The 11,797-nt window shown below is 35.8% G+C and overlaps 1 protein-coding gene across 2 annotated transcripts; it reads right to left on the reverse strand.

The window, feature by feature from the left end:
* Window positions 1–1,219: 1,219 nt before the first annotated feature.
* Window positions 1,220–11,306, reverse strand: vrk3 (VRK serine/threonine kinase 3). 2 transcript variants are annotated; one of them, XM_015034959.1, is made up of 16 exons: window positions 11,199–11,306; window positions 9,842–10,026; window positions 9,624–9,758; window positions 9,369–9,491; window positions 8,593–8,727; window positions 8,352–8,504; window positions 6,809–6,852; window positions 6,598–6,664; window positions 6,292–6,376; window positions 6,111–6,213; window positions 5,929–6,021; window positions 5,093–5,225; window positions 3,805–3,922; window positions 3,659–3,717; window positions 2,595–2,735; window positions 1,220–1,616 (listed from the first exon to the last, which is right to left on the reverse strand). In XM_015034959.1, coding segments are annotated over exons 2-16 (1,575 nt in total). In that variant the 5' UTR covers window position 10,026; window positions 11,199–11,306; the 3' UTR covers window positions 1,220–1,614. The 2 variants fall into 2 exon arrangements, with proteins under 2 accessions (XP_014890445.1, XP_014890444.1); XM_015034958.1 differs by having other exon boundaries at window positions 1,220–1,618; window positions 9,369–9,494.
* Between the last annotated feature and the right edge of the window lie 491 nt (window positions 11,307–11,797).

The following is an 11,797-nucleotide window of genomic DNA, read 5'->3' on the forward strand; positions in this document are numbered from 1 at the left end:
CAGAGCAGTCAAACGTCCAAAGCTCCGGTCAGAAGTTAAGTTAGCAAAACAATGTCTCAAAAAAGGACATATACTTCAGGGAGGGAGAAAAGAATGAGAAAGAACAGAAAAAGGCCAAGATAAAGGTTTGTTTTAATCTGCCTTGGTAATGTTTATCAGAAAGATGAGTGGGGCTGCTAATGGAAAGCTAGATGGCAACCTGGAACGGTCCAGTTCAACAGCCAAGCATTTATGCTAGGGTCATTGTGTGAAGCTCAGTTTTAACTTTAAATGAGTTGATTCTCCTGCTTAGCTCTGTATATTTCTGAGGTATTTTTGGCTTCAAAACTCCGTGTTTGATAACGTTTAATAATAATTAAAACTTCTCAATGTTTGACATTGTCTAGCAAAATGTTTTTACGTCAGGCTACATGGCTGCTACATCGATGAGCTGCTCTATGCTGTAGTTAAGGGTATGTTTGCTGCTGAGCATAATCAGTTTGTGGCTAAAACAAACATTATTTTTACATCAACTTCTAAATGTGACACTGTCAGGTCACCCGGAGGCAGGTCCTGCCTGAGTCAGGTTTTGGTTTTTAATATATATATATATATATATATATAAAATCTGTTTGTCAGGAGGCCTGCTTGTGCCCCTCGGCAATAATATTTATTTTTGCTAAATTTTTGCTAAATAAATTTAGCAAAAATTTATTTTTTATTTGTGAATAAAAACGTAGGTCTGATTAAGTTAGAAAAACTGTTTCTATTTATTTTTGTAATTGTCCTCGCAAAAGCGGGAAAAACCTACCTTTGCCCTGAAACACAGAAACACTTCAGCTGCAGAGAAAACTTCTGACTTTAACTCAATCAGGCTGCTAAATGCCCGGTTCGCTACAGGCAGTCCGAGTCGGTCCACCGACAGAAAGGATTTCTGTCTTTATATCTGATATCCTGATATAAGACACGGTAGTGCGACTGTCACCACGAGTCGCAACGCAGCTCAAAGCCTGGTACCACCTGGTACCACCTGGTGACTGTTCGCTCTGCTTCTCCTTAACGTTTCTACCAGGCGGGTTAGAGCCGCTGCTGACGGGATCTGGGCTGGAGGTGAGCAGCTCTAAATAGAAGTTACTGCAGAAGTGACAAAGTCAAAACAAACATACCTGTAAGAGGGAAACATTTTAAATACAAGAATATAAAGTATCCATCAAATGTGCAACATAGTGAACAACAAATATTTTAAACAAGAAATTCTGTTTATTTGGTTTAAAATCATCTATTTTAACTTACTACTAGATGTTGTTGTAAAGAAAACAGTAAACCTTATCCTTTATTCACATTCAGAAAGACTCAGAAGTAAAAAAAAAATACAAACAAAACTCACAAAAAGCAAAGCAAAAGTTCCCCAACCTGATGAAGTTTCAATAGAGCGGCGTCACATTAAACCAGCAGTGTCAGCAGCTTCCTGAATTTAAAACCAGTTCAGGTTATGTTAGAAACCTCACACTAATGGTTACTGCTTGAAATGCTGACCAAAAACTTTGAACTGTTCAGGATTCAGTGCATCGAAAACTATCACAGATAAAAATTCAGCTATTAAAACCAACAATGAGGTTTCCTCCAAAGTCTGGATTCTCTGAAAGAAAGAGATAAAAAAAAAAAGATTCAATGCGTTTACTTCTACAAAACTGCTTTAAATATGTCATTAATGAAAGCACAAATCTGACAGGCCATTTATTTACATTTTTAGAATTTTGAATAATCAATTTGTTTATTGTAAAAACATCTGACAGATTAAAATAACTATTTCATCAAATCCCCAGAAATTATCTTCTATAACGCAGCAATTAAATAAACAGCACAATAGAGAAATTGTTGATAATTTTAACCTGAAAGTGAGAAGTCTAATTTCTATCATATGATAAGCATTTGACTATTTTCTTTGCTGGTTTGACTCCTTCATAGAACAATTTGACTTTTACTGATATTTAATTACAAAGTGGTAGATCCTACACTGCAAAAACACAAAATCTTACAAAGTGTTTTGGTCTAGTTTCTACTGCAAATATCTTACATTTCTGCGAGTTACAGTATACTGTCTTAAGACAATAATCTCTGAAAAATATTAATTCCATGGGCAGATTATTTCCCTTGGAAAAAAAAGTGAAATAATCTGTTTGCTGGAACTAGTTCTTTTTTTAATCAATATTAAGGAATTATTGAGTTAAAAGAGTCTCCTGCATCTTTCTGAAAAGATAGTTGTAATTAGTTGCTTAAAGGCCAAAAAATACAATGAAGTATTAAGGCCAGGCTAAGAAAAAAATTTAAGTCATAATAAATGCATAAGCATGAGATTGTTATCAGTAGCAGCACACAGACTGCTACTGATAACAATCTGATGCTGATGTGTTCACAGAATACAATATTTATAAAACAAAAGGTAAAAAAAATCAAGCACCATCATGTAGCCTTCCACTTTGCAGTCATGCACTACTTAACGTTGGTCTACTAGATAAAAAAGCTCCTTGCTGTGGGTGTTAATCTAAATAACTACAGAGATTCCTGACATTGTGGTGGCGTTTTCAGTCTGGGCTGCAGGTGGAGTTACTTACATATGGGTAAACTGAGAGGCTGCTCCACCGAGCCGCCCAGCTGCTGCAGGGCAGCACTGAGTTCAGACTTCAGCTTGGAGTAGTTTGGTTCCTCTGTGTACTGCAGAGACATCACTGCTGTCAGGAAGCTCTGAAATGCACCTACACAAAAAACAAACAGGTATAAACAAGCAGCAGGCCATCACATCTGGTCAGAAAAAAACAAGTGTGGCTGATGCGACAGCATTTTGAGGCCGTTGTAGATGGAAAAAAAATTCATTTACACCAAGAAACTGAAAGTTTTAGATTAATCTCAGAACTTTCCTAGAAAAAAACCCAAATAATTTCTGGTTATGAAAATTTGTTAGAAAAAAAACATTTGGAAATTAATCTCAGAAATGTTGGGGGGAAAAAATATCCCAAACATTTCTTAGTTTCAAAAGTTGAAATATTTCAACTTTTAAATTCGCAAATTTACAAAGTTTTTCTGGAAAATATAGGATTTTTATTTTTTTCAAATAAATTTGAAATTTTTCAAACAGAAATTTACTTTTGTTCTAGAATTTGTAATAAATAAATAAAAAATAACCCCCCCCCCAAATATTTAAGCTTTTCTTGGAAAATAACTAATTTTTTTTTATTTGCAATGGCCTGTTGTAGATGTAGCCTAAAATCAATATCATATATTGATCACTTCACCTCGATAATGATAAATTGATAACAAGCATGAGCTTCAAAATGTTGCCAAACGATTGATGGCGCATTTCTTATTTCTCCTCAAATGTAGAAGCAGCCAGCGATGCTTTTAGATGCTTTTACGTTTGAAATTTCCTCCATTTTCTCAACTTCACCGTTTTTTTCGCTTCTTGACACTGATTGGACGGGATGGGACCATGTGACTACAGACTGTACATGTAGCGTAGTGTCTTAAAGGGACATGAGCATCAGCAACCTTTATGTATCCAAAAAATTATAAAAACGCTTATTTTTCTTTCCATGTTTTTTGAAACACCGAAAATATCGCCATGGGCAAAATGGCGTCGGTCATTGTCAAAAACTTGGGTGTCGATTAATTTTCGGTTTACCTGAAACTTCCCTCTTCCCAAAGCAGTCTCTCAGCAGGGCTCTCACGTCTTTCATATACCTGGCAGAAAATATGTCAAAAGTTTTTAATATTTCTTGTAATTAACTAAAGGTAGGACGGAAGTTTTTGGGTCTTTTCTGTCTTTACCTCTGTTTCTCAGCCGTCACCAGCTTCGGATGGTGGAGTTCAGACCACGGCAGCGTTCCCGTGTGCCACAGCAACATGCAGTAACCCAGAGACTGCAGGTCACTGCGACGAGACGGGGCTGAAACACACCAATGTTCATACTTTACCTCCTTTCATGGAAGAAAAAAAACACAACGTTGCTCATCCTCAGAAACCCGCCTGTTCATTGATTGTTGCATTAAAGAGTCTGCACAGCATCACAATTATATTAGCAAGAGGAAAATCACATCTATGATTATGTTTGCCAAATGACCAGATGGGGAGTGGGTGGAGATCTGGAGGAAGGAAAATAAATCTCACAATGTGGCATTAATACTCCAGTAGTTAAAATAACGACAACTTTCAAACAGGATTTAAACAAACCAGCTTCTGATTGTAATTTTATTTAAAATGTTTCAGGTGAAAACATTTTTTTTAACCCCAAAAGCATTACCAACTCTGAGAAAAAGATTTAAGATCACCTCTGTGGAGACTTGTTAGCTTGCACTACATCTCTTCTTCAACCCACCTCTATTATAAATTAGCTTTTCAAGTGGTTTCAGTTATGGCACTTCTGGCATGTTATGAGGAAGAAATTTGTGGATTTATATTTTGTTTTTATGTTAATTGTGAAAGTGTGTAGTACCATTTAGCAATACAAAAATACTTTTAAATCTTTCTAATGGCTGACAGGATGTGGTCCTTTGTGACATCTTGGACATGCTGGCAATGAACCACTTAGCAGGGCATAAAGATGGACAGACACAAAAAGGAACGAAGGAAATAAGACCAAAATGAAACAAGAAGGGAAGAAAATAAAGGAGGAAAGCCACAGGAAATAAAGGAAGAAGGATGCAAAGAAGTAGGACAGAAGTAGGAAGGAAGGACAGACACTGGGGGAGAAAGACAAGGAAGGAATACAGGAAATAAAGAAAGGTTGACACAAGGAAATAATCCAGTTATAAAGGAAAGGAATACACAAGGAAGGAAGGATTAAAGAAGGAATAATATAAGGAAACAAGCAAACAGAAATGGCTTGAAAGAAAATAAATAATGAAGGAAAAGTGGCAGAAAATGGGAGAGGACATGAGGGAAAAAAACAAGGAGGGAAAGAAGGAAAAAAAGGGAGAAGGAAAAAATAAGAAAGAAAAGACATGGGGGAAAAGGACACAATCACAGAATGGAAGGAAGAAGAGAAGACCCAACTTCAGGTAATGTGGAATAAAGTTGGACAGTACCAGTATTTTGTAAAAAATAAAAAAACACACACCTGCTCCTTTGTGTGTGTCCAGGCTGATGAACTCCATGGCGCCCTCATGTGGCATTCTGCTGGATTCGCGGTATTCCACATGCTGGCCTCCTGGACAGTACCTGAAGGCATGGCAGTATCCTCCCAGGTACACCTGCCCACACACACACACACACACACACACACACAGTTAGTGGACAGGAAAATGGTCCACTAACAAAACTCTGGAAAAAAAAAAAGTTTTTGCCTAAACAAAATTAATTTGAAGAATAAATAGAACAATTTAGACAAACTTCACATCTATAATATTGTAAAATGGTTATATATACATTTATATTATTGTCATATAGATACATAAATTCTAATTTTTAACATGCTATGTATTTAACATTCTTTTGTAATTTTGTATGATAGTATTTTGTTTGTTCCAGCAAAGTGACCAAGTGCTTAGAAAAGCCCTAAACAAATAAAATACATAATTATCACTATTATTTATTATTATAACTTGACTATTATGATGATGATCATTAGTATATATAAACTTTAAAACAGACCTGATTCACAATTTACAAACACAAAACAGAAATCAGAAAAAAGCCACAAAAATGGATGAATCTCTAAGCCTTTTAGTTTTATTAGTTTGAATGGTTTAGGAATTCAGGCTCCTCAGTGCCTCCACTTTTTTGTGTATACTTTTTGCTACAAAACTATTTTGTATTCAGTAAATATTGCATTTTTGCAGGAAATGCCAATTTTTCTAGTTTCTTCTGGGGTTTTTTTTTTTACTTGTATTTGTTTGGTTTTATTCCTCAGAGGCTTCACAGGCTAAAGTTTCCCACTGAGACGCTTTGTTTCACCTGTGATTTCTGCCCAGGCTTGACGTAGATGTTCTCTGCGTTGATGTCAGCATGAACGTACTCTTTTGAATGGATGAACTCCAGCACATCAAGCTGAAAGGAGCAGACATGTCACATTTTACAAAAAAAAATGTTTTCCTGAGTGCATAAAGGCAGCTTCTACCCAACCGGATGACACTCACTATCCTACAGGCGAGCTGGAGAACGGCCTTCTCAGAGAGAAGCTCGTTTTCTTCCTCTAAGATGGATTGGAGGGAGCTGCCCATGTCGGGAAAAATCAGAAACCTACAATTTAAAATTAGAAATATGTGATTCAGTGTAAAACGCCGTGACAAAAGGGGGAAATGGAGACTGAATTCACACCTGTACAGGTCTGCATGAAGACCAAAACCAACACAGGTGGGGATCCCCAGAAAATCCAGTTTGTTCTGCTTGATCCACTTTTCCACTACAGACAAAACAAGTCTTAAAACAAGGATCATCACGCAACATGTCACCTCTAGCACTCTGTTTAGGACCTGATCACACATGAACATGAAAGCTAATGACAGATTTGTTTAAGGTTTACAAATCATATTGAAGCATGAGTCTGCTGTAATACAATCCAAACAGGCAGAAACCTCAGTGGCAACACAGTAAGTCTGCTATCAACCCATAATAAGCTCCTACCTGATGCAGATTTAGCAGCTCTTTGCAGGAAGTTCTGCTCATTGAAGATTCTCCCATCTTTAGCTCCCTAAAATTTAGAAAATGAGTTTGATTACATTGATTCTGCACTGTAAAATTAACATTAAAAAAGCTTCACTAGATGTGCAATTGAAATCACAGTGTGTTAAAATTTTAATGAATTTATGAATAGAGGACTCAGAAAACCACTGACCAGTTTGAGGATATGATCGGCTTCTTCTGAATTGGGTTGAGCCACTGAAAAGTACAAAGAAATATTACTGAATGGGACTGATGTCAAGCTCCAGATGTTTGTTTTCATACAGAATCAACTGGAGATTAAGAAGCTAGTGCTAGTGTCGAAGAACTTCAATAATTACATTTAACAGAACAATTAAATGCTTTAACAGTGTGTGATGAGGAATCAGACAATTATAAATATATTCAGTTCTAAACTAGCTACAAAGCTATTAGTTTGCTATAAAGGCTGCACATAAAAACAGGGAATTAAAATAATCAACTTAAATATGTGACATTAATCAAACTCTAATAAAAGTAGTTTATCTGGAAATTCTTTCCTTTTATTAATTAAATATTGTCTTAAATGTCCAACTGTCGGTCTTTATAGACATGGACACATTTAATGGCGACATCCAGATTTTTAGTCTGGACCAGACTAAAAAGATGAATTAAATTAATTAGAAGCTGTAACTAATTAATCATAATTAACTGCATTTTTATTAAATACCAATACATGCCAAAGGTTAAAATTTGAATAAAGTTTTTCAATGCCAATAAGTTTTGACTAAAGTCTGAAACAATAAGTGATTTACCAGAGTCTCCATAGCAACGATTGGACATTCTAACAGGTTGTTTAGGAGTTACAACACGTGACAATGTGTAGCTGGACAACCAGCGAACAACTAAAGGTCTCCACAAGAAGTTTACTTTTATTAATTTAAGATCTTTTATGAATGGATTTTGTGAAAAAAGACGAAAGTTTTCGAAGACAGAGAGCGTACGTGAGTACATCAATCATGAGCCGTTTACTTTCTCCTTAACTGCCCAAATTCTTGTTGCCATGGTTACCGGAGAAATATACGTCACAGATAGTTTGCTGTTAAGAGCGCTCACTCTGCCATATTTCTGCAAATACAACGTGAAGAAGATCGTTTGTAACACAAATCTCACACGCTGATCAAATTTCAAACCAAAACATTTTTTAGCCATTCTTAGCATGAATTTAGTCAAACAATTTGCAAACTCTGAACTTAACTACCAACTTATTAATGTAACTTATTTCCACTATAAACTAATCTACAGTATCTGACCGAATGGCATCTTACATAAAGGTATGAAGTTTGTTTAACTGGATTGGTGATCTGTAGAAACTGCTTATCCACATGACATTACAAACTCTTTGAAATAATTTTACATAAAAATAAAATAGCGGAGGAAAAAATGGTTCAATGGACAGGTTGCCATCTCTCCTGTATAAATAGTAGCACAATGAGCTGAAGAGAAACATTAATTCTGTCAAACATAACAATTCCCTAATGCACTAAATAGATGTACTCAAAGTAAAAGCTGGATTGCTTTTTTAGATTTGAGAATTTGAAATTATTCAACTCCAATAGAAGATTAATTTACTCTAAGGTTTTGTATAAATCTTTACAAAGGAAGGCAACAAATGTGGCTGCAAAAAAAGACACTATTCAACTACTGATACCTTTTTCTTTAACATCACATTATTTCACCTTCGTACAGGAGTTCTATCATGTTCTGATCAATCAGCTTGATCAGTTTCCACGTCTTGCCCAACTGATCGGTAAGCTGCTCCCCTTCCGGCAGCGGCTCCGGCGAGGACGCGTGCTTCGCCTTCTTTGATTTGCTCCACCCTCCTGTTACTGCTGTTTATAGATGTACATAAAACATGAATAATTATAAAGCTTGGAAGGAATAAGTGAATAAGTAATTAAGTGAATAAGTGCAGCTTACTCTTCGATAGAAACTTGAAGGAAACAGAGCGCTCCGTCTTTGATTCCTCTGTTGCCGTTTCATCAGATGCGATCCTTCCCACTGCTGCTGCTGCTTCATCTTTAACGGGGCTCGAAAGTTTCCCTTTTCCCCTGACTGGAAAAATGAAGAAAATTTGAACGTTCTATTAACCATCTGCAACACTGCACAGTTTTATTTGTTATTTTATAGCCACAAAGTTTAAAGTTTAATGTGGAGATTTTATGTGATGGAGCAACGCACAAGAGAGAATAACTGTGACCTATTTTTCATAAACATTTACAAGCAGTCTGATGTATCTCCATTAATATCTCAGAGTTTACATTTTACTGCAGCAATGGCATTGTAATTGTGCAAACTTATTTTATCCACTTGTGCTTTATAACGCAACTCTGCTTTAAACTTCTCCACTACTTTGTCCCTTACCTGTCTACTGAGTTCATAGAGCTCCATTAAGTGCTGATTGTCCACTAATGACAGCTGGATTTATAATAATTTTAAATTACACACATGATGTCTCTTTAAAAAGCAGCTGATGTCACTGGATTTTATTTAGGGCTATAAAAGTAAAGGGGTTTTAACGACCAGGCACATCACAATTTTTCTATTTTACATTTTGAAAGCCATAATTTTCCTTTCACTTTAAAATTCTGTGCTTCTGAAATTCGAGGTAGTAATGTGATAAATAATTAACATATTTAACTGTACTCTGTGTATAAATAGATAAATTAAGCAGACTTTTTTTTTTTTTAGCTCACCCTGTCGAGGAGATTTCACAGCAGGAGGTGATCCGGCTTCTGAGGTTGGTATTGCCTCTGGTTTAGCTTTGACTGTGCCAATTTGCTTCTTTTTATCAGATGTTTCACTCCCAACACCCTGAACTGCTAAAACAAACCATGAATGTTCAGGTTCAGGACCACAAACTCTCACTCTCTCCTCCTCCTGGTCAGAAAGTGCAGCTAAAACTATAATTTCTCTTTCATTTCTTACCATTTTTCTATATATTTTTTTACCTTTAGTCTTGTCATTTTTGACTGGAGATGATGAAGGCTCTGCGGGTTTGGCAGGAGTTTCCTGCTCCAGGGTTTTACGGGTCCTTCTCAGAGAAGATCGAGGTGAAAGTGGAGATGGAGTTTTACGGCCCGGGGCTGCAGAATGAACACATTTACAATCCTAAAAACTTACATTTACAGACAACACTGACGGGTTTTGCAAACAACTGTTGGCTCACAGGTCAAAGTCGGAGGAGGGCTTGAGTTAGTTTCAGTTGTTTTTGTTTCGTCCTTTAAAGAAACAGCTGAAATCTTGAGTCCAGCTTCATCAGGAGAGCTGGGAAGTTTGTCTCCACACGATGGGCAGAATCTGAAATCAGGCTGTAGCTTCATCCCACATTGTGGGCAAAAATGGAAAGGCATCCTGGAAGGGCAAACACAGAGGTCATCAGTAAGCCAACTAAATATTCATGCAGGAATTAACTTTACAGATAAAAAATGTTATTGTACAAAATGTGGTTCCTCACTGAATGAATATCAGACTCAAATCTTTTCATCTACATAAATGTTTTTCTTACGATTTTTAAAAATTCAAATTATTTTTTAAGATAAAAGTTAGTTTCCCAATGAAAGTTTTAATCAAATTTGACAACAGGAATCTCAAACCAGGTTTTAGATTTATGTTTTAGGTACTTGGATTTAATTCATGAGTAAGCGTGGGCCCCGGTGTTCCAGTATCTCCCAGTTTATAATCCAGCTGAATTGCGATGATTTATGAAAATCCTGATGAATTTGTTTTCATTAAAGGGAACAGTTTGGGTCAAATGAGTGAAACTTTGATACGTTTGGGTGTTCCAACAAGTTTGGGAGCTGAACACATCCAATCTGGTTTCCAAATATGAAACTGATTAACTTTAATAAAACTTGCTTATACAACAACCTGTAAACATTCAGGGATTACATATGTATAACTGAGTCTGTAAGGATAGTTTTAAATGTGGATTAGAGAAAATTAGGGTTAAATTTAAACTTGTGCACCCAGATTTTTTAAAATCTTAGAAGTTGTTTGCTGTATCATCGCCAAACAACTTCTAAGATTGTCCTTGTAAAATAGTTACAAAGGAATAATATTCTCAAGGAGACTACAACAGCACATTTGTATGTTTTAGGATAATTTTGCTTTTAAAATCATATTTGATATTGAAGCTCTACTCACAGGTTACATTTTACTTGGAAAACAAGTCCACCTTATTAGTTAATATTCGGATTACATAATGTGATAATATTTGGCCGTAGTAACAATACTCACCGTTTTACTATATGATAAATAAAACAAGTACCATTTTACAGATATAAAACACACTAAAACCAAAATCTGTGTGTTTTAAATTAATTTATTTCAAAGTTCCTCTATTTTCTTTTTACCTTGTAACTTCAGCTAGGCTAACAATGAGAAAGACATAAATTGCAGCAATAAATACGCTTGTAACTTCAGCTCACTACCGAGCTTTACTTCTAACACATTATATCTACGTACGACTTACTAAAACTGTCTCATAAATATTGTATTAAGCATTTCAGGAACATTTCAGATACCTTTTAAACTCAACTCCACCGCAGTGTTTGGGTTCGCTTGGAATTCTTCTTCTCGGGATCAAATAGTGCAGCAAGTCAATGGTGGAGCAGATATGCCGCCCCCTGCCGGGCTGTACTGGAGATACAGGCGTGCTTCAGCTGCAGCTCACAACGGTTAAAACTCATAATGTTCCCGCTCCGGTTGTATTATCCTGGGCTATCTGTCCACAGTCGTTATTTATTACCACATAATGTTGTTCTGAAATGTGTGAATCTAATTAAAACATTCTAAACAATACAAGTTTTATATTTAAAATATAATACAAAACAGGGTCAGTCTCAAACTTGCAAATTTAACTTTCATATTAGAAAAATTTTCAATTACAGATCAAAACATTAAGTATTTTTCCATCATTGTATTTCTCTATGCAGAAAATGGTGAAAGGTGGTATTTGCCTATTAAAAAACATGTACTTAAAAACTGAAAAATGCTTGAAAATGTATCTTTCCTGTGAATAACTTAATGTTTAGTTTTACAACCATTTCCATTAAGAACATCACATCAGGGTTGCAAAAAGTTGTCCAACTTCTGTAGTTCCTCTGCATTATTTTTGTTTTTC

The sequence above is a fragment of the Poecilia latipinna genome, unplaced genomic scaffold (assembly GCF_001443285.1).
Source record: "Poecilia latipinna isolate Pla-1442-1.1 unplaced genomic scaffold, P_latipinna-1.0 Scaffold317, whole genome shotgun sequence".
NCBI lineage: Eukaryota > Metazoa > Chordata > Actinopteri > Cyprinodontiformes > Poeciliidae > Poecilia > Poecilia latipinna.

Coding starts and splice junctions, on each gene's coding strand:
- vrk3 (XM_015034958.1), bottom strand. CDS start 10,025: ATGCCTTTCCATTTTTGCCCACAATGTGGGATGAAGCTACAGCCTGAT. Junction 3,923..5,092: donor GGACACACACAAAGGAGCAG/GTGTGTGTTTTT, acceptor GGTGTGTTTCAG/CCCCGTCTCGTCGCAGTGAC. Junction 2,736..3,658: donor TGGGAAGAGGGAAGTTTCAG/GTAAACCGAAAA, acceptor TTTTTTGTGTAG/GTGCATTTCAGAGCTTCCTG.